The 22,614-nt window shown below is 48.0% G+C and overlaps 1 protein-coding gene across 2 annotated transcripts; it reads right to left on the bottom strand.

The window, feature by feature from the left end:
• Positions 1 to 20,681, bottom strand: LOC135526704 (germ cell nuclear acidic protein-like). Of its 2 annotated transcripts, none has more exons than XM_064955291.1 (13): positions 20,497 to 20,681; positions 19,518 to 19,631; positions 19,167 to 19,377; positions 18,772 to 18,838; positions 17,481 to 17,530; positions 15,841 to 15,904; positions 15,679 to 15,758; positions 14,819 to 15,256; positions 7,176 to 7,362; positions 4,928 to 5,075; positions 4,231 to 4,366; positions 2,455 to 2,659; positions 1 to 1,393 (listed from the first exon to the last, which is right to left on the bottom strand). In XM_064955291.1, the coding sequence occupies exons 2-13, from the start codon at positions 19,605 to 19,607 to the stop codon at positions 1,162 to 1,164; spliced, it is 1,908 nt and encodes a 635-aa protein (XP_064811363.1). In that variant the 5' UTR covers positions 19,608 to 19,631; positions 20,497 to 20,681; the 3' UTR covers positions 1 to 1,161. The 2 variants fall into 2 exon arrangements, with proteins under 2 accessions (XP_064811363.1, XP_064811362.1); XM_064955290.1 differs by lacking the exon at positions 20,497 to 20,681 and adding an exon at positions 19,773 to 19,863.
• Between the last annotated feature and the right edge of the window lie 1,933 nt (positions 20,682 to 22,614).

Genomic DNA, 22,614 nt, shown 5'->3' with positions numbered 1-22,614 from the left:
ATCATAGCTTTCACCTGGTCAGTGTCATGGAAAGAACAGGTGTTCTTAATGTTTCGTACACCAAGTATACTGCCGTCACCTGTGTTTGTCCCGAAGTAGCTTGTGTATTTTGATAACACTATATTTTCTGTAGTTTCTGAACCACTAGGCTGATATTGTTGCCAGAAACGGTCGACCTGGATAGTCAATAGACCAGTGGAGAAGAATAGTATGCAGAGACAATACATGTACAAAACAAGCAGAATGGTTGTAATGAGTGGGATAACATTCCTCACCTTAGTGATGTTAGTCTACCAGCAAATCAACAGATATGTTTATATTGCAGAGTTGACACTGACGTGTACAACATCAAATCTTTATTAAAACATGTAACGTTATCAACAAACATGAAGAAAAAAAACACATTAAGACAAATGTTAATTTTTAACATATTTCCCTCGCATGAATGAGAAGTTGCCACATCTGCCTGTTATGCACTGATTCAAATTTAATGGAACAAAAATATACCGGAAATATATTACAATAGTAATTTTCACTGATTCAAAACAGTTTGTCACCATATGTTTACATCACTAAAGCCCCCCCAAAATGATATTTGAATGGTATGAAACCATGTCACAGGCAGGCTTGACATCAATATATGACTGATTCTCGTTCCCTTTAGTCACTGTGCAGTGTGTCTCTTGGCTCACTTCACTGTAATGGTGAGACTCCAGTTAGAGGTAAGGAATGACAGACTCACCATAGCTGCCTCTGAAAACCTGATATAACCACAGAGGTATTTAAGACAGACCTATCAACTTGAAGATTCCACTAATCTTACACATTAGGATGGTTGAAAGAGAAGGATCCCATCATTGCTTCAAATCAGAGCAGTGGAAACCGTCAAGGAATTAACAGAAGAATGCATGTTCAGCGAGGGTTTTTACGGCTCCTCCTGAACAAAACACATGTCTTATTATTGAGATCCTGAGGGCTTTATAGTCTGAGACAAGAGCAGTGCAGCGCTAGTCCAGGTCCATGCAACCACGCCCTCCAACTGCCTCAGAATGAATCCGCCTCATCTCTTTCACACCTAGCAAATAATGTGAGACCAGTGAAATTCTTCAAGCCAAGGATACAGTGAAATATAGGGACAGCTGATCCCTCTCTCTCTCCCTCTCAGTTCTGGCTGAGCTTGGTCTTGTTGGCGAAGTCAACACTGAGTTTCCTCATTACCTCACCGTGGCTCTGACCCACCAGGTTTTGGCGAACACTGCCATAGTTCTCCTTGACGAAGTTGGCGAAGGGCGTGGGCGCCCGGGGCTTGGAGGGGTTGAGCAGGACCAGCTGACCGGTACAGAGGGCACACACAAACCTCTGGGTGTCCAGGGACTTAGAGTGGCGACCGAGTCTACAGAGGGCAGGAAGAAGAGAACAGTTTAGCCATCAATAGGTTTAAGAGTTTAGCCATCAATAGGTCTAAGAGTTTAGCCATCAATAGGTCTAAGAGTTTAGCCATCAATAGGTCTAAGAGTTTAGCCATCAATAGGTCTAAGAGTTTAGCCATCAATAGGTCTAAGAGTTTAGCCATCAATAGGTCTAAGAGTTTAGCCATCAATAGGTCTAAGAGTTTAGCCATCAATAGGTCTAAGAGTTTAGCCATCAATAGGTCTAAGAGTTTAGCCATCAAGCAAGTCTCTTCTTATTGGTGTCCTTTAGTAGTGGTTTCTTTGCAGCAATTCATCCATGAAGGCCTGATTCGCACAGTCTTCTCTGAACAGTTGATGTTGAAATGTGTCTGTTACTTGAACTCTGAAGCATTTATTTGGGCTGCAATCTGAGGTGCAGTTAACTCAAATGAATGTATCCTCTGCAAGCAGAGGTAACTCTGGGTCTTCCTTTCCTGTGGAGGTCCTCATGAGAGCCAGTTTCATCATAGCGCTTGATGGTTTTTGCGACGGCACTTGAAGAAACTTCTTGAAATTTTCCGGATTGACTCACCTTCATGTCTTAAAGTAATGATGGTCTGTCATTTCTCTTTAATAATTTGAGCTGTTCTTGCCATAATATGGACATGGTCTTTTACCAAATAGGGCTATCTTCTGTATACCACTCCTACCTTATCACAACACAACTGATTGGCTCAAACACATTAAGGAAAGAAAGAAATTCCACAAATGAACTTAACATGGAACAGCTGTTAATTGAAATGAATTTAAATACATTCCAGGTGACTACCTCAAAGCTGGTTGAGAGAATGCCAAGAGTGTGCAAAGCTGTCATCAAGGCAAAGGTTGGCTACTTTCAAGAATCTAAAAAAATTCTATATTTTGATTTGTTTAACACTTTTTTGGTTACAACATGATTCCACGTGTTATTTCACAGTTCTGATGTCTTCACTATTATTCTACAATGTAGAAAATAGTGAAATAAAGAAAAACCCTGGAATGAAACTTTTGACTGGTACTGTACGTGTTTTTGCAGCAGCTGCACTGGTACTGGTACTTGTAGTTAATGTCGTAGCTGTGGCAGCGGGTGACCATGGGCAGCTCGGGGTGTGCCAGCATGGCCTTGCGGGCGTACAGCTTCCAGAAGGGGCCATGCCCATCCCTCACACTGTTGATCAACCAGGTGGCAGCGTGGCACATCTCATGAACCAATGTGTCCCGCAGGCGGTCTGGCAAGAGGGAGGATGGAAAGTAACGCGGGAGAGAAAGGAAGGATGGGTGGGAGAGAGAGGGAGTGGGAGAGGGAGTGGGAGGAGAGAGGGAGAGAGGAAGGATGGGAGAGAGGAAGGATGGGAGAGAGAGGAAGGATGGGAGAGAGAGGAAGGATGGGAGAGAGAGGAGAGAGGGAGTGGGAGGAGAGTGGGAGTGGGAGGAGAGAGGGAGTGGGAGGAGAGAGGGAGTGGGAGGAGAGAGGGAGTGGGAGGAGAGAGGGAGTGGGAGGAGAGTGGGAGTGGGAGGAGAGTGGGAGTGGGAGGAGAGTGGGAGTGGGAGGAGAGAGGGAGTGGGAGGAGAGAGGGAGTGGGAGAGAGGAGAGAGGGAGTGGGAGGAGAGAGGGAGTGGGAGAGAGGAGAGAGGGAGTGGGAGAGAGGAGAGAGGGAGTGGGAGAGAGGAGAGAGGGAGTGGGAGAGAGGAGAGAGGGAGTGGGAGAGAGGAGAGAGGGAGTGGGAGAGAGGAGAGAGGGAGTGGGAGGAGAGAGGGAGTGGGAGGAGAGAGGGAGTGGGAGAGAGGAGAGAGGGAGTGGGAGGAGAGAGGGAGTGGGAGGAGAGAGGGAGGGGGAGAGAGGAGAGAGGGAGTGGGGAGAGGGAGAGAGGGAGTGGGAGGAGAGAGGGGAGTGGGAGGGAGAGGGAGTGGGAGGAGAGAGGGAGTGGGAGGAGAGAGGGAGTGGGAGGAGAGAGGGAGTGGGAGGAGAGAGAGGGAGTGGGAGGAGAGAGGGAGTGGGAGGAGAGAGGGAGTGGGAGGAGAGAGGGAGTGGGAGAGAGGAGAGAGGGAGTGGGAGAGAGGAGAGAGGGAGTGGGAGGAGAGAGGGAGTGGGAGGAGAGAGGGAGTGGGAGGAGAGAGGGAGTGGGAGGAGAGTGGGAGTGGGAGGAGAGAGGGAGTGGGAGGAGAGAGGGAGTGGGAGGAGAGAGGGAGTGGGAGGAGAGAGGGAGTGGGAGAGAGGGAGAGAGGGAGTGGGAAGAGAGGGAGTGGGAGGAGAGAGGGAGTGGGAGGAGAGAGGGAGTGGGAGAGAGCAGAGAGGAAGTGGGAGGAGAGAGGGAGTGGGAGGAGAGAGGGAGTGGGAGGAGAGAGGGAGTGGGAGGAGAGAGGGAGTGGGAGGAGAGAGGGAGTGGGAGGAGAGAGGGAGTGGGAGGAGAGAGGGAGTGGGAGGGGAGAGAGGGAGTGGGAGAGAGAGGGAGTGGGAGGGAGAGGGAGTGGGAGGAGAGTGGGAGTGGGAGGAGAGAGGGAGTGGGAGGAGAGTGGGAGTGGGAGGAGAGAGGGAGTGGGAGGAGAGAGGGAGTGGGAGGAGAGAGGGAGTGGGAGAGAGGAGAGAGCAGAGAGGAAGTGGGAGGAGAGAGGAAGGATGGGTGAGAACGAGGCAAGGTGGGAGAGAAAGCAGGATACTTTTTACACAGGTTTAATCATAGACACGGGCTGTTCAAATTCAAGTTTGACTTTAAATGACTTTCACCAGAACCTAATTGCAACATTATAACAAGATAGATTTAATCTCATGTCATTAGTTCTTCAACCAGTGAAGCCTTACCTGCAGAGTCACAGACTTTCTCAGAGAGTTGGATACGGGCGTATCGGTTCCCCCCTCCTCTCTCCTGCCCTGTGACGCAGTAGCCAGCAGTCTTTCTCATCTTGTTATTCCAGCTCACTGACATGTTACCGGGCAGCTGGAGAACAAAGACGTTACAAAGGAAAGAAGAGGTAAAACATGCAAGATAATCCCAGGTCACATGATGTTATGGTGAAGGTCAACGCAAAACACTGTGTAAGATGGCATCTTCATCACTCTCCAAGTGATATGGCGGTATATGTATGCTTATAACCTGTGTGTTTAAACCTGTATAGCCTATGTATGCTTATAACCTGTGTTTTTAAACCTGTATAGCCTATGTATGCTTATAACCTGTGTTTTTAAACCTGTATAGCCTATGTATGCTTATAACATGTGTTTTTAAACCTGTATAGCCTATGTATGCTTATAACATGTGTTTTTAAACCTTTATAGCCTATGTATGCTTATAACATGTGTTTTTAAACCTGTATAGCCTATGTATGCTTATAACATGCGTGTTTAACACTGTATAGCCTATGTATGCTTATAACCTGTGTGTTTAACACTATAGCCTATGTATGCTTAAAGTGTGTGTGTTTAACACTGTATAGCCTATGTATGCTATAACCTGTGTGTTTAACACTATAGCCTATGTATGCTTAAAGTGTGTGTTTACCTTGTTGTCGAACACGCTGGTGTTGTACAGGCGATACAGTTTGCTGGTGAGCTCCTCCTTGGTCTGTTTGAAGTTGTGGCTGTAGCTGGAGCCTGGTCCAGACAGAGACTGGAGGAAACACCCAGGAGTCATACACCCTGCTGATACACTGAGGAGAGAAACACCCAGGAGTCATACACCCTGCTGATACACTGAGGAGAGAAACACCCAGGAGTCATACACCCTGCTGATACACTGAGGATAGAAACATTGATCTACACCCTGTCCTAGGCCCTGTTCAGTAGAGTATTGATCAACACCCTGTCCTAGGCCCTGTTCAGTAGAGTATTGAGGTACAGCCCGACCAAGGCCCTGTTCAGTAAAATATTGAGGTACACCCTTCCCTCGGCCCTGTTCAGTAGAGTATTGATCAACACCCTGTCCTAGGCCCTGTTCAGTAGAGTATTGAGGTACAGCCCGACCAAGGCCCTGTTCAGTAGAGTATTGAGGTACAGCCCGACCAAGGCCCTGTTCAGTAGAGTATTGAGGTACAGCCCGTCCTAGGCCCTGCTCAGTAGAGTATTGAGGTACGGGTGGCCCGTTCCTGTAGGTTCATGCTCTACAACATCCGCAGAGTACGACCCTGCCTCACACAGGAAGCGGCGCAGGTCCTAATCCAGGCACTTGTCATCTCCCGTCTGGATTACTGCAACTCGCTGTTGGCTGGGCTCCCTGCCTGTGCCATTAAACCCCTACAACTCATCCAGAACGCCGCAGCCCGTCTGGTGTTCAACCTTCCCAAGTTCTCTCACGTCACCCCGCTCCTCCGCTCTCTCCACTGGCTTCCAGTTGAAGCTCGCATCCGCTACAAGACCATGGTGCTTGCCTACGGAGCTGTGAGGGGAACGGCACCGCAGTACCTCCAGGCTCTGATCAGGCCCTACACCCAAACAAGGGCACTGCGTTCATCCACCTCTGGCCTGCTCGCCTCCCTACCACTGAGGAAGTACAGTTCCCGCTCAGCCCAGTCAAAACTGTTCGCTGCTCTGGCCCCCAATGGTGGAACAAACTCCCTCACGACGCCAGGACAGCGGAGTCAATCACCACCTTCCGGAGACACCTGAAACCCCACCTCTTCAAGGAATACCTAGGATAGGATAAGTAATCCTTCTCACCCCCTCCCCCTTAATGATTTAGATGCACTATTGTAAAGTGGCTGTTCCAATGGATGTCAGAAGGTGAATTCACCAATTTGTAAGTCGCTCTGGATAAGAGCGTCTGCTAAATGACTTAAATGTAAATGTACAGCCTTAGGCCCTGTTCAGTAGAGTATTGATCTACACCCTGTCCTAGGCCCTGTTCAGTAGACTATTGAGGTACAGCCCTAGGGCCTGTTCAGTAGAGTATTGAGGTACAGTCCTAGGGCCTGTTCAGTAGACTATTGATCTACACCCTGTCCTAGGCCCTGTTCAGTAGAGTATTGAGGTACAGCCCTAGGGCCTATTCAGTAGAGTATTGAGGTACAGCCCGACCAAGGCCCTGTTCAGTAGAGTATTGAGGTACAGCCCGACCAAGGCCCTGTTCAGTAGAGTATTGAGGTACAGCACTAGGGCCTGTTCAGTAGAGTATTGAGGTACAGCCCGACCAAGGCCCTGTTCAGTAGAGTATTGAGGTACAGCCCGACCAAGGCCCTGTTCAGTAGAGTATTGAGGTACAGCCCTAGGGCCTGTTCAGTAGAGTATTGAGGTACAGCCCTAGGCCCTGTTCAGTAGAGTATTGAGGTACAGCCCGACCAAGGCCCTGTTCAGTAGAGTATTGAGGTACAACCCTAGGGCAAGTTCAGTAGAGTATTGAGGTACAGCCCTAGGGCAAGTTGAGTAGAGTATTGAGGTACAGCCCTAGGGCAAGTTGAGTAGAGTATTGAGGTACAGCCCTAGGGCAAGTTCAGTAGAGTATTGAGGTACAGCCCTAGGCCCTGTTCAGTAGAGTATTGAGGTACAGCCCTAGGCCCTGTTCAGTAGAGTATTGAGGTACAGTCCTAGGCCCTGTTCAGTAGAGTATTGAGGTACAGTCCTAGGCCCTGTTCAGTAGAGTATTGAGGTACAGTCCTAGGCCCTGTTCAGTACAGTATTGAGGTACAGCCCTAGGCCCTGTTCAGTAGAGTATTGAGGTACAGTCCTAGGCCCTGTTCAGTAGAGTATTGAGGTACAGTCCTAGGCCCTGTTCAGTAGAGTATTGAGGTACAGTCCTAGGGCCTGCTTAATATTACCTGGAGAAGGAAAGGCTGCTGGTCTGAAGTCTGGTCTCTGTGGGTTTAGAGACAAGCAGCCTCGCTGGAGTCTTCAGAACCAATGGTGTTCTCCCTACCGGCCGAGGGCCGGCCTCTTTCGAGGCTTTGGGCCGTGGAGCTGACAGGGGGGGGTTCTGATTGGGCCCTGGATTCACACACGAGGATGCTGCCAATGAGATGCAGTGATACAGAAACAAAAGGAAATGTACCAATTAAAACCCACAGCTGGCAGAAAGAAGACTTGTGGGTGGACACTGTCTGAACAGAAATATAGGAGTTATATCTCAACACTTTGGGAGCAGTATACCATCGTGCATATTTACTTTTATGTTGCCCGTGTCATGTTTAGGTGTTGCCCGTGAAATGTTTAGGTGTTTAGGTGTTGCCCGTGTCACGTTTAGGTGTTGGGGTGTTGCCCGTGTCATGTTTAGGTGTTGGGGTGTTACCCGTGTCATGTTTAGGTGTTACCTGTGACATGTTTAGGTGTTGGGGTGTTGCCCGTGTCATGTTTAGGTGTTGGGGTGTTGCCCGTGTCATGTTTAGGTGTTGGGGTGTTGCCCGTGTCATGTTTAGGTGTTGGGGTGTTGCCCGTGTCATGTTTAGGTGTTGGGGTGTTGCCCGTGTCATGTTTAGGTGTTGGGGTGTTGCCCGTGTCATGTTTAGGTGTTGGGGTGTTGCCCGTGTCATGTTTAGGTGTTGGGGTGTTGCCCGTGTCATGTTTAGGTGTTGGGGTGTTGCCCGTGTCATGTTTAGGTGTTGGGGTGTTGCCCGTGTCATGTTTAGGTGTTGGGGTGTTGCCCGTGTCATGTTTAGGTGTTGGGGTGTTGCCCGTGTCATGTTTAGGTGTTGGGGTGTTGCCCGTGTCATGTTTAGGTGTGGGGGTGTTGCCCGTGTCATGTTTAGGTGTGGGGGTGTTGCCCGTGTCATGTTTAGGTGTTGGGGTGTTGCCCGTGTCATGTTTAGGTGTTGGGGTGTTGCCCGTGTCATGTTTAGGTGTTGGGGTGTTGCCCGTGTCATGTTTAGGTGTGGGGGTGTTGCCCGTGTCATGTTTAGGTGTGGGGGTGTTGCCCGTGTCATGTTTAGGTGTTGGGGTGTTGCCCGTGTCATGTTTAGGTGTTGGGGTGTTGCCCGTGTCATGTTTAGGTGTTGGGGTGTTGCCCGTGTCATGTTTAGGTGTTTGGGTGTTGCCCGTGTCATGTTTAGGTGTTGCCCGTGTCATGTTTAGGTATTGCCCGTGTCATGTTTAGGTGTTGCCCGTGTCATGTTGAGGTGTTGGGGTGTTGCCCGTGTTATGTTGAGGTGTTGGGGTGTTGCCCGTGTCATGTTGAGGTGTTGGGGTGTTGCCCGTGTCATGTTGAGGTGTTGGGGTGTTGCCCGTGTCATGTTGAGGTGTTGGGGTGTTGCCCGTGTCATGTTGAGGTGTTGGGGTGTTGCCCGTGTCATGTTGAGGTGTTGGGGTGTTGCCCGTGTCATGTTGAGGTGTTGGGGTGTTGCCCGTGTCATGTTGAGGTGTTGGGGTGTTGCCCGTGTCATGTTTAGGTGTTGCCGGTGTCATGTTTAGGTGTTGCCCGTGTCATGTTTAGGTGTTGCCCGTGTCATGTTTAGGTGTTGCCCGTGTCATGTTTAGGTGTTGCCCGTGTCATGTTTAGGTGTTGCCCGTGTCATGTTTAGGTGTTGGGGTGTTGCCCGTGTCATGTTTAGGTGTTGGGGTGTTGCCCGTGTCATGTTGAGGTGTTGCCCGTGTCATGTTTAGGTGTTGGGGTGTTGCCCGTGTCATGTTTAGGTGTTGGGGTGTTACCCGTGTCATGTTTAGGTGTTGGGGTGTTGCCCGTGTCATGTTTAGGTGTTACCTGTGACATGTTTAGGTGTTACCTGTGTCATATTTAGGTGTTGGGGTGTTGCCCGTGTCATGTTGGGGTGTTGCCCGTGTCATGTTGAGGTGTTGGGGTGTTGCCCGTGTCATGTTGAGGTGTTGGGGTGTTGCCCGTGTCATGTTTAGGTGTTGGGGTGTTGCCCGTGTCATGTTTAGGTGTTGGGGTGTTGCCCGTGTCATGTTTAGGTGTTGGGGTGTTGCCCGTGTCATGTTTAGGTGTTGGGGTGTTGCCCGTGTCATGTTTAGGTGTTGGGGTGTTGCCCGTGTCATGTTTAGGTGTTGGGGTGTTGCCCGTGTCATGTTTAGGTGTGGGGGTGTTGCCCGTGTCATGTTTAGGTGTGGGGGTGTTGCCCGTGTCATGTTTAGGTGTGGGGGTGTTGCCCGTGTCATGTTTAGGTGTTGGGGTGTTGCCCGTGTCATGTTTAGGTGTTGGGGTGTTGCCCGTGTCATGTTTAGGTGTTGGGGTGTTGCCCGTGTCATGTTTAGGTGTTGGGGTGTTGCCCGTGTCATGTTTAGGTGTTTGGGTGTTGCCCGTGTCATGTTTAGGTGTTGCCCGTGTCATGTTTAGGTATTGCCCGTGTCATGTTTAGGTGTTGCCCGTGTCATGTTTAGGTGTGGGGGTGTTGCCCGTGTCATGTTTAGGTGTGGGGGTGTTGCCCGTGTCATGTTTAGGTGTGGGGGTGTTGCCCGTGTCATGTTTAGGTGTTGGGGTGTTGCCCGTGTCATGTTTAGGTGTTGGGGTGTTGCCCGTGTCATGTTTAGGTGTTGGGGTGTTGCCCGTGTCATGTTTAGGTGTTTGGGTGTTGCCCGTGTCATGTTTAGGTGTTGCCCGTGTCATGTTTAGGTATTGCCCGTGTCATGTTTAGGTGTTGCCCGTGTCATGTTTAGGTGTTGGGGTGTTGCCCGTGTCATGTTTAGGTGTTGGGGTGTTGCCCGTGTCATGTTTAGGTGTTGGGGTGTTGCCCGTGTCATGTTTAGGTGTTTGGGTGTTGCCCGTGTCATGTTTAGGTGTTGCCCGTGTCATGTTTAGGTATTGCCCGTGTCATGTTTAGGTGTTGCCCGTGTCATGTTGAGGTGTTGGGGTGTTGCCCGTGTTATGTTGAGGTGTTGGGGTGTTGCCCGTGTCATGTTGAGGTGTTGGGGTGTTGCCCGTGTCATGTTGAGGTGTTGCCCGTGTCATGTTGAGGTGTTGGGGTGTTGCCCGTGTCATGTTGAGGTGTTGGGGTGTTGCCCGTGTCATGTTGAGGTGTTGGGGTGTTGCCCGTGTCATGTTGAGGTGTTGGGGTGTTGCCCGTGTCATGTTGAGGTGTTGGGGTGTTGCCCGTGTCATGTTGGGGTGTTGCCCGTGTCATGTTTAGGTGTTGCCGGTGTCATGTTTAGGTGTTGCCCGTGTCATGTTTAGGTGTTGCCCGTGTCATGTTTAGGTGTTGCCCGTGTCATGTTTAGGTGTTGCCCGTGTCATGTTTAGGTGTTGGGGTGTTGCCCGTGTCATGTTTAGGTGTTGGGGTGTTGCCCGTGTCATGTTGAGGTGTTGCCCGTGTCATGTTTAGGTGTTGGGGTGTTGCCCGTGTCATGTTTAGGTGTTGGGGTGTTACCCGTGTCATGTTTAGGTGTTGGGGTGTTACCTGTGACATGTTTAGGTGTTACCTGTGTCATATTTAGGTGTTGGGGTGTTGCCCGTGTCATGTTGGGGTGTTGCCCGTGTCATGTTGAGGTGTTGGGGTGTTGCCCGTGTCATGTTGAGGTGTTGGGGTGTTGCCCGTGTCATGTTGAGGTGTTGGGGTGTTGCCCGTGTCATGTTGAGGTGTTGGGGTGTTGCCCGTGTCATGTTGAGGTGTTGGGGTGTTGCCCGTGTCATGTTGAGGTGTTGGGGTGTTGCCCGTGTCATGTTGAGGTGTTGGGGTGTTGCCCGTGTCATGTTGAGGTGTTGCCCGTGTCATGTTTAGGTGTTGGGGTGTTGCCCGTGTCATGTTTAGGTGTTGGGGTGTTGCCCGTGTCATGTTTAGGTGTTGGGGTGTTGCCCGTGTCATGTTTAGGTGTTTGGGTGTTGCCCGTGTCATGTTTAGGTGTTGCCCGTGTCATGTTTAGGTATTGCCCGTGTCATGTTTAGGTGTTGCCCGTGTCATGTTGAGGTGTTGGGGTGTTGCCCGTGTTATGTTGAGGTGTTGGGGTGTTGCCCGTGTCATGTTGAGGTGTTGGGGTGTTGCCCGTGTCATGTTGAGGTGTTGGGGTGTTGCCCGTGTCATGTTGAGGTGTTGGGGTGTTGCCCGTGTCATGTTGAGGTGTTGGGGTGTTGCCCGTGTCATGTTGGGGTGTTGCCCGTGTCATGTTTAGGTGTTGCCGGTGTCATGTTTAGGTGTTGCCCGTGTCATGTTTAGGTGTTGCCCGTGTCATGTTTAGGTGTTGCCCGTGTCATGTTTAGGTGTTGCCCGTGTCATGTTTAGGTGTTGCCCGTGTCATGTTTAGGTGTTGGGGTGTTGCCCGTGTCATGTTTAGGTGTTGGGGTGTTGCCCGTGTCATGTTTAGGTGTTGGGGTGTTGCCCGTGTCATGTTTAGGTGTTGGGGTGTTACCCGTGTCATGTTTAGGTGTTGGGGTGTTACCTGTGACATGTTTAGGTGTTACCTGTGTCATATTTAGGTGTTGGGGTGTTGCCCGTGTCATGTTGGGGTGTTGCCCGTGTCATGTTGAGGTGTTGGGGTGTTGCCCGTGTCATGTTGAGGTGTTGGGGTGTTGCCCGTGTCATGTTGAGGTGTTGGGGTGTTGCCCGTGTCATGTTGAGGTGTTGGGGTGTTGCCCGTGTCATGTTGAGGTGTTGGGGTGTTGCCCGTGTCATGTTGAGGTGTTGGGGTGTTGCCCGTGTCATGTTGAGGTGTTGGGGTGTTGCCCGTGTCATGTTGAGGTGTTGGGGTGTTGCCCGTGTCATGTTGAGGTGTTGGGGTGTTGCCCGTGTCATGTTGAGGTGTTGCCCGTGTCATGTTGAGGTGTTGCCCGTGTCATGTTGAGGTGTTGGGGTGTTGCCCGTGTCATATTGAGGTGTTGGGGTGTTGCCCGTGTCATGTTGAGGTGTTGGGGTGTTGCCCGTGTCATATTGAGGTGTTGGGGTGTTACCCGTGTCATATTTAGGTGTTGGGGTGTTGCCCGTGTCATGTTGAGGTGTTGGGGTGTTGCCCGTGTCATGTTGGGGTGTTGCCCGTGTCATGTTTAGGTGTTGGGGTGTTACCCGTGTCATGTTTAGGTGTTGGGGTGTTACCCGTGTCATGTTTAGGTGTTGGGGTGTTACCCGTGTCATGTTTAGGTGTTGGGGTGTTACCCGTGTCATGTTTAGGTGTTGGGGTGTTACCCGTGTCATGTTTAGGTGTTGGGGGGGTGTTTAGGTGTTGGGGTGTTCATGTTTAGGTGTTGGGGTGTTGCCCGTGTCATGTTTAGGTGTTGGGGTGTTGCCCGTGTCATGTTTAGGTGTTGGGGTGTTGCCCGTGTCATGTTTAGGTGTTGGGGTGTTGCCCGTGTCATGTTTAGGTTGGGGTGTTGCCCGTGTCATGTTTAGGTGTTGCCCGTGTCATGTTTAGGTGTTGCCCGTGTCATGTTTAGGAGGTGTCATGGGTGTTGCCCGTGTCATGTTGAGGTGTTGGGGTGTTGCCCGTGTCATGTTGAGGTGTTGGGGTGTTGCCCGTGTCATGTTGAGGTGTTGGGGTGTTGCCCGTGTCATGTTGAGGTGTTGGGGTGTTGCCCGTGTCATGTTGAGGTGTTGGGGTGTTGCCCGTGTCATGTTGAGGTGTTGGGGTGTTGCCCGTGTCATGTTGAGGTGTTGGGGTGTTGCCCGTGTCATGTTTAGGTGTTTGCCGGTGTCATGTTTAGGTGTTGCCGGTGTCATGTTTAGGTGTTGCCCGGTCATGTTTAGGTGCCCGTGTCATGTTTAGGTGTTGCCCGTGTCATGTTTAGGTGTTGCCCGTGTCATGTTTAGGTGTTGGGGTGTTGCCCGTGTCATGTTGAGGTGTTGCCCGTGTCATGTTTAGGTGTTGCCCGTGTCATGTTTAGGTGTTGCCCGTGTCATGTTTAGGTGTTGCCCGTGTCATGTTTAGGTGTTGGGGTGTTGCCCGTGTCATGTTTAGGTGTTGGGGTGTTACCCGTGTCATGTTTAGGTGTTGGGGTGTTGCCCGTGTCATGTTTAGGTGTTACCTGTGACATGTTTAGGTGTTACCTGTGTCATATTTAGGTGTTGGGGTGTTGCCCGTGTCATGTTGGGGTGTTGCCCGTGTCATGTTGAGGTGTTGGGGTGTTGCCCGTGTCATGTTGAGGTGTTGGGGTGTTGCCCGTGTCATGTTGAGGTGTTGGGGTGTTGCCCGTGTCATGTTGAGGTGTTGGGGTGTTGCCCGTGTCATGTTGAGGTGTTGCCCGTGTCATGTTGAGGTGTTGGGGTGTTGCCCGTGTCATATTGAGGTGTTGGGGTGTTACCCGTGTCATATTTAGGTGTTGGGGTGTTGCCCGTGTCATGTTTAGGTGTTGCCCGTGTCATGTTGGGGTGTTACCCGTGTCATGTTTAGGTGTTGGGGTGTTACCCGTGTCATGTTTAGGTGTTGGGGTGTTACCCGTGTCATGTTTAGGTGTTGGGGTGTTACCCGTGTCATGTTTAGGTGTTGGGGTGTTACCCGTGTCATGTTTAGGTGTTGGGGTGTTACCCGTGTCATGTTTAGGTGTTGGGGTGTTACCCGTGTCATGTTTAGGTGTTGGGGTGTTACCCGTGTCATGTTTAGGTGTTGGGGTGTTACCCGTGTCATGTTTAGGTGTTGGGGTGTTACCCGTGTCATGTTTAGGTGTTGGGGTGTTACCCGTGTCATGTTTAGGTGTTGGGGTGTTGCCCGTGTCATGTTTAGGTGTTGGGGTGTTGCCCGTGTCATGTTTAGGTGTAGGGGTGTTACCCGTGTCATGTTTAGGTGTAGGGGTGTTACCCGTGTCATGTTTAGGTGTTGGGGTGTTGCCCGTGTCATGTTTAGGTGTAGGGGTGTTACCCGTGTCATGTTTAGGTGTAGGGGTGTTACCCGTGTCATGTTTAGGTGTTGGGGTGTTGCCCGTGTCATGTTTAGGTGTTGGGGTGTTACCCGTGTCATGTTTAGGTGTTGGGGTGTTGCCCGTGTCATGTTTAGGTGTTGGGGTGTTACCCGTGTCATGTTTAGGTGTTGGGGTGTTACCCGTGTCATGTTTAGGTGTTGGGGTGTTGCCCGTGTCATCTTTAGGTGTTGGGGTGTTACCCGTGTCATGTTTAGGTGTTGGGGTGTTGCCCGTGTCATGTTTAGGTGTTGGGGTGTTGCCCGTGTCATGTTTAGGTGTTGGGGTGTTGCCCGTGTCATGTTTAGGTGTAGGGGTGTTACCCGTGTCATGTTTAGGTGTTGGGGTGTTGCCCGTGTCATGTTTAGGTGTTGCCCGTGTCATGTTTAGGTGTTGGGGTGTTACCCGTGTCATGTTTAGGTGTTGGGGTGTTACCCGTGTCATGTTTAGGTGTTGGGGTGTTACCCGTGTCATGTTTAGGTGTTGGGGTGTTGCCCGTGTCATGTTTAGGTGTTGGGGTGTTACCCGTGTCGGGTTTAGGTGTTGGGGTGTTGCCCGTGTCATGTTTAGGTGTTGGGGTGTTACCCGTGTCGGGTTTAGGTGTTGGGGTGTTACCTGTGTCATGTTTAGGTGTTGGGGTGTTACCCGTGTCATGTTTAGGTGTTGGGGTGTTACCCGTGTCGGGTTTAGGTGTTGGGGTGTTACCCGTGTTGGGTTTAGGTGTTGGGGTGTTGCCGGTCTTGTGGTTCCTCTTAATTCTGTCCAGTAAGCTGAGGAACTCCTCCTCTGAGCTGGCTGAGTCCTCCAGCTTCGACGGGGCTGAGTGGGTCCGCTGTGGAAGAGGGGCCGGGGCTGAGTGGGTCTGCTGTGGAAGAGGGGCCGGGGTGGAAGGGGGGAGAGGAGAGGACAGAGAAGGATGGGAGGGCGAGGGAAAGAAGATGTCCTCCTGGTTACTTTGTGGAACTTTGACCTTGTGTGTCCGAGACGTGGGCGGATGGCGCACAGGGTGGCGCGTCCTCCACGTGCTCTTCATCAAGATACCATCATCGTCACTGTCGCTGAGGAAAACAGGGAAGTCACACTGGGACAGGGGTCTTCTGACTGGGAGCTGGGAGGATGACGGCTTAGGGGTGTTAGAGGTACCTGTAGAAGACAGACACAGTGACCTGTTGTTGGGACCGAATCATAATATCCCTATGAGTTAAACAAAACAGACAGTGACTGTTGAGTAGGTAACGCTGTCGGCCTAACAACTCCCCCAAGCCGTGACAATATATCAAAATAATCAAGGCTTCCTGGGTATTACTTCAATTCTGGCTATGAGAAGAAAAGTCACCACAGTGCTGAACTGAAATTGAGCAGAAAGAACTTCTTCGAAACAGATTTCAGTTCATTACAAGCATGTATGTTGACAGTTAATGGAAGCGTATCAAATAGCCCCCTATTCCCTATATATATAGTCCACTACTTCTGAATAGAGCAGTGCCCTATATAGTCCACTACTTCTGAATAGAGTAGTGCCCTATATAGGGACTAGGTTGCCATTAGGGACACAGCAATGTTACCTTTGGCGGTAGGTGTTTTTTTCTTCTTGAGGACAAAGTCATCGTCGGAGGAAGAGCTGTCGACAATAAAGTTTCTGAGGCTGAGGACAAAACGGTAGATAAACCTGAGTATTAACACACAATAGGGACCATAGTCACGGTAAGAGGTTGAAACCACTGTACCTGTCTACACTGCCACGTTCCGCTTCCTTGGGCTTCGGCTTGGGAGTTTTCACACGGCTCAGGACTTCAGGGGCACCAGACGAGTCACAAGGGAACAGTAAACATGTCATCCCCATGATGCAGCAGCGCCAGTTATACCTCTCGCTTCGCATCTTCCTCTTCTGCTGTGACTCACAAATTTCTGTTTATTACTGAAGCTCCCGTTTTGGGCCAATCAGTGTAATTTTGTAAATGCGGGATCTCTATGACAAGACGCATCATTCACCTGTTTCTGCAAAAGCAGGCCAGTGCTGTCTGAGATATCGCGTGTGACTCATGAACGGACGGAGACCGAGCCACAGTCCCCTCCCCGATATCATCATGGGGAACAATGACATGAGTAAGGAGACATCGAAGAGACCTGGGCCCGTTTCTCGGTAGCGATGGAACTTACCAGTGTTTTAATGATGCATCTTTACTACAACGGACGAAGAAGTAACATGTTTCCCAGAACACCACGCAGAAAGAACGTTCACAAGTTGGTCGTTGAGAAGTGTCAATACTGATAGGATCAAAAGAAAAGCAGGGCTGCTCTTGGAACAGGGGGCTGCAGGGTAGCCTAGTGGATAGAGCGTTGGACTAGTAACCGAAAGGTTGCAAGTTCGAATCCCCGAGCTGACAAGGTACAAATCTGTCGTTCTGCCCCTGAACAGGCAGTTAACCCACTGTTCCTAGGCCGTCATTGAAAATAAGAATTTGTTCTTAACTGACTTGCCTAGTAAAATAAAGGGGGAAAAAAATAAAAACTTTTTTTTTTACCTTAAACATTAGAATGATTTCACAATACTGATGACAGATCAGCTCCTGAAGAGATATAATCATCTATGGCTGCAAATATTGAGGCGGCTTATTCTAAAGATTACGCTATAATAATGCACTAACTCACAGATTTGGCACGTTAGGCTACACATTATGAAATATAGAGGCACAAATGACAGACAGTATCCAAATAGCAAAATAAAACAATTGAATGAACATTGATTTCAAAATCATTTAAATATACAAGCCTATAGTCTATACTGTATGTAGGCTATTTATCTTTTAATGCAGTCATCTCGGTTTTTATTTAAAGATTTGTTTTCAAATATTTGTATCCTTTGCTTGTTTGTAACAATTGCAAAGACATTGGAAACGATGTATTTGTAGTCAACTTCATTGTGAAGTTATTGGCGGTCACAGAGTGAATGATACACATCTTCTATTCTATTTGTACCAGAGATCGTCGATGTATAAAGTGATGAATCTAACGACGCACTTTGCCGTTCTACGAGGGGTTTGGGGCAGCTGGTAAATAATTAGCCTTTTCAAGTACGACTTTAGTAACGATGGTTTTGGGAAACATCTGTGAGATTTAATGATGCTTCTACAAAAGGTTCTAACAACGAACTTAGCCTTAAGATGCATTTAGGAAACCAGGGCCCTGGACAGTCATAAACAATACTGTTGTTTGACTTAGAAATGACGTACACCATATTAGACATGACAAACACCCATTCAGAAGTGACATGGAACATTGTTTCAATAAAGGATTCTGAAGCCTCACCCCAACACAAAACATGACTTCACTAATGCAGAAGTCAAGGCACTAGTATGGTACTTACAGTTTTCAAAGCCGCCATCACTGTCTGAGCTTAATACAAGGACTGGTTCACTAGAGGGGAGAGAATCAGAAAATAAACAACACATTTTGTCCAATTGAATGACCAGATAGATGAAATGGAATTAAGGGCGCTATTCAATCCGTATTGCGGAAGTTCAGCGTTACAGCATGATTGAAATTTAAACGCAACGTTCCCAGGTAAGTGGGTATTGCGTTCACGGTAAACGCTGCATATGTCTCCTCAATCAGACATTACATTTAGATTTCTATTGGCAAATCTGTAAGGCTTCAGTTATCAGTTATCCAGATTGTATAGAGACCTAAGTCTACAAGGCTATAGGCTGGAAGTAGGGTTGTGACGGTCATGGTATTTTGTAATTAGCCAGCCAAATGACAGCGTTCACCATAATAGCGTAAACATTATTTATTTTTTTATTACATTTTCTACTCTTCTCCGCTCGTGACTGTATGTGCTGCCATAGAAATTGAATTAATAGAACAGGTGTCCCCATTCAAGTGAATGACGACATAATGGGTGGACTGACAGCCATTGCGAGTGTACCAATATCAACAAAGCAGGAAGTAAAATATATGCTAAAATATGTGCTTTAATTTGTTGATTCAAGTCACGTGACATTACAATAATAACATTCCATTGCCTGAGCCACATCAGTTAACATCATTTGAATGAACATTCTACATTACCATGGAAATTGCATCACAATACCAGGCAGCCATTTCAAGTGTACCCATGAGTTTACCAGTCAAATTGCCAGGGTTAGAGGTTCCAAGGCTGTTCTTTTCATTCTATTTCTATGTGTGCTGCTGTTGCATTGTGGGAGGTATAAGCCTAGGCAATCGAAGACTTGTTTGCTTGTTCCAGGAAGGAGCAAAAAAGTTTAATCACGTTGTTACAGCAGAAACGGACAGAGACGGAAGAGGAAGCGAGACACCCCACTCCCTCATTTTTTATGGTTACATTACAGTCAATGAACTAAGCAGACCAGACCCAACTGCTATTTCATTGGTGTCTATGGGATAACCACCCCATTAAGCAGACCGGAAGTGACCACTTTTTTTCAATGGTAAACGGCCTGAGTGAACTATTTTCTTTTATCCACCATCTTTGAAACGTACTAAACCGCACAAATGCCGTCCCATCTTCAGTGAGCTGATTATTCCACGGCAAACACTTTTTTTTAAGGTTATTTTATTTTCACGAGAGTCTTCATCCATAACCATTGGTTACACAGTATTTGTGCCAGCACTAGCTGGGCGAATCACTACTTTACCTGACTTTGTTAGCAGCACTGCAATGTTTCCGAGAAGCAGCTTTGGGTGTAGCCTGCTCCACAAGAACTACAGACAAGAAGAACATGGAGATTAATTCATTCAACTACAGTATTTCAATGCATGGCTATCATGTCATAGACCTACATGTTTGGCACCACGACAACCATAATCAAGAGTTGGCCAATGCTCATACAGCTCTGGACCAGGTGTAAAGGACTCTTCCAGGTGAACAAAAAGAAAGCAGTCGTAGGTCAAGTCAATCAAACATCATCAATCAATCTAGGTTTAATATAAATTGCAACAAGGAGCCACTCTGCACAGAAGCAGAGAACATGTCTAACAGGCCCTTTATATTCTAATAGACAAGCAACACAACCCACTGACCCTCACTTACACTGGTCGAAATCATCATCGCTGGACTCTATCAACACCTTGGTCCTGTAACTGTTGCCCTTGGAGACCTGGTTCTCTTTCCCTGAGCCTCCGTCATCCTCTTCCTCACTGTCTGGCAGATGTTGCCGGACTCGGGGAGGAAGGTCTTGAACACCCCTGGCGAAGTGATCGCCTGTAGCCGGACGCCGAGTCTTACTGATGCTCTTAATCAGCTGTAAAGAAGACATGGGACGTGTTTGAAATGGCACCCAGGTCAAATGTAGATCACTACAAATGGAATGGTGTGCAATTGATAACATAATCACTGGTAGTTCTGATTAATGTGACCAAGTTAAGTAAGACAACAACATACCTGTTCTTCTGCTGTTTTCAACCCTCCCTTCTCTGACCAGCCCAGTTTCTGTGAAACTCTTTGAAATAATCTGTGATTGTCGTCATCCATGGTACTTTTCTCTGTCTATCTTCTCTGTAAGGGGGACAATATAACTATTATCTGCGAACAACATTCCCAGATAGCTGCTGTGGCTCTGCCACTGGATAGCCCTCTGGGAAATGCATACAAACAAGACATATTTTTTGATGTTCGCGAATCGTGACATAACGTTACCTTTGAAGATGATGATATGAACTTTTGCTTTGTGCCCACGTTTCGGACAGCTACTGAAAGCAACCAACGAAAATTCAAACTTCACACCGGAAGTGTTTTTTTCCCTTCTTCTTTTCAACCGGAAGTTGTCATTGGCAAAGCGAAAACGAGTAGTAAATGACGTAGTAATGCGGAACTAGGCCTACGTCAACAAATGGTTGCTTTGTTCACAATAATAATACGAATTTGTATACTTTTATTCCGCTCAAAATGTCTAAACTACAGTTGCTGAACGCGTATGTTACTGAACGACTAACAGCTGCTGCTCTAGAGATATCCGTAGCCATAGAGACAACAGTAGGAGAGTTGCATCAAGAAATCTCCCGTTCGACGGAGGAGAATGATCGTCTACGAAGACTGTTGGATTTGGTTTTCAGCCGACAGATAAAGTCACACAGAGGTTTGCATTGACGACTTGCAACTGTATTAACACACGTCAATCATGTGGCAACTTGGCAAGATAAAAGCTTAAGATACACGATTGCAAATATACAAGTACTAAAGCAACGCTGCAATTGTAATTTTGAATCCCACAGCAGTATTCTCTGTGTACCAAAACCAATAAACAAGTTAGCTAGCTTTTTAACATTTTGTAGTTGCCGAAGAAAATTATGCATTTAGACAAAACACTTATTGAATTATCAGCAACTTTATATTTCTTATTTTTCATTTATTAGATACCCACCAGCTCACACTCCCCATATCTGAAGAGGTGGTTCCCCCTGAGCAGCAGGAGTGGGGCCCCAGTCTGATTCAGGAGGATCCAGTGCCCACACAGATTAAAGAGGAACAGGGTGAACTCAGGACCAATCAGGAGGAAGATCAGCTTCAAGGACTTGGGGAGGCTGATCTCATAAAGTTCATATTCACTTCTCCCTGTGTGGAAAGTGACTGTGATCAGGAGAACCCATCTCAGCCCTCACATCTACACCAAACCCAAACTGTGGAGGACAGAGAGAGGGACTCTCTACTCACCTACACAACTGATGAGATCAAACTAGAACCTGATGGAGAGAATTACAGAGTATCAGAACCAGCCAGTGACTCTCAGCCCCTCTCTGCAGTAAATCCAGACTGCTCTGCAGCTCCATGTGAAAACATGAAAAGTGATGATGAGGTGGAGAGTGGAGGACAGCTATTAGGGTCTAAGACACTCGAATCAAAGAGAAAACAGACAAAGAAAGGAGAAAAGGGGAAGGCCACAATGTTGCCCCATTTGACATCTAGTGTTACTACTCATTATTGCAAGGTGTGTAGGAAGACTTTTCTGTCAAACGGTTTTTTAATCTATCATGTGCGAAAAACACACACAGAGCATAAGGAATGCCAGTGTGGTGTGTGTGGAAAATACTTATGTTCGACGGAAAGTATGACAGGTCACCTACAAACTCATACTGAAGAAAACATTTCTTGTCATGTTTGTGGCAAATGTTTCTCTAAGAATGGTGATCTCAAAACACATATTAGGAGTCATACAGGAGAGAAACCATATCAGTGTACTCAATGTAGTAAATGCTACACACAGAAAGTACACCTTAAAAATCATATGAGAACTCATACAGGGGAGAAACCATTTAGGTGTAAAGAATGTGGGAAATACTTCACACAGAAGAATACCCTGTCCAATCACATGATGATCCACAGAGGGGAGAAACCATATCAGTGCAAAACATGTGGAAAAAGCTTCACTGAAAGTGGAACCCTGAGCAGGCATATGAGAGTTCACACAGGGGAGAAACCGCATCAGTGCCAAGAATGTGGGAAATGCTTCACTGAGCGTGGAAACTTGACTAAACATATAAAGATCCACAGAGGGGATAAATCCTATTGTTGCAGCTACTGTAGCAGATGCTTTACAGATGAAGTGAATTGTAAAAGACACATGAGGACTGTTCACAACAATGAGAACAATGAGAACAATTGAGTTAATCCTCAGTAGAGTAAAACCTTCAGATAGAAAATCAAATGTATAGAACTCACACAATCCCGTGCCCTGCTCTACGTGACAGATAAACGTGTATTTTCCATACATGTCTTCAGTACGTCGGAGTTTTTCACATCATATTTCTACAACCCTACTATGGATATGTGGGCATTTCTGTTAAAATGTTTTGTTTATTTTATTGCAAACTTAATTGTATTTCCATGTGAATTACCTGTATAAATAAAGGTTCAATTAAAAAAAGCAATCAGAGTTCTTGCTCATGTAAGAACATGGCTGAGCTCTTTAAATCACCACTTCATTAAGTCAGGATTCCTATTTGACTCAGCCATGCCTCCTTGCCCTTCCAACATTTCCTCATCTCCCACCCCTTCTAATGCGACTATCCCCGATGCTTCTCCCTCTTTAGGATCAGCTTGATCTCTGCCCCGCTACAAAGTTTCTCCCTGCAGGCGGTCACTGAGTCTGAGGTGTTAAAGGAGCTCCTTAAACTTGACCCCCAAAAAAACATCTGGGTCAGATGGTTTAGACCCTTTCTTCTTTAAGGTTGTTGCCCCTGTCATCGCCAAGCCTTTTTAACCTCTCTCTCCTCTCTGAAGAGGTTCCCATTGCTTGGAAGGCAGCCACGGTTCGGCCTTTATTTAAAGGGGGAGATCAAGCTGATCCTAACTGTTATAGGCCTATTTCTATTTTGCCCTGTTAATCAAAAGTGTTGAAAAAACTTGCCAATAATCAATTGACTGGCTTTCTTGATGTCTATAGTATTCTCTCTGGTATGCAATCTGGTTTCTGCTCAGGTTACCATAACTGCAACCTTAAAGGTCCTCAATGATGTCACCATTACCCTTGATTCTAAGCAAT

This window comes from Oncorhynchus masou, chromosome 32 (assembly GCF_036934945.1).
Source record: "Oncorhynchus masou masou isolate Uvic2021 chromosome 32, UVic_Omas_1.1, whole genome shotgun sequence".
NCBI lineage: Eukaryota > Metazoa > Chordata > Actinopteri > Salmoniformes > Salmonidae > Oncorhynchus > Oncorhynchus masou.
This window is presented reverse-complemented; position numbering and strand designations above follow the sequence as displayed.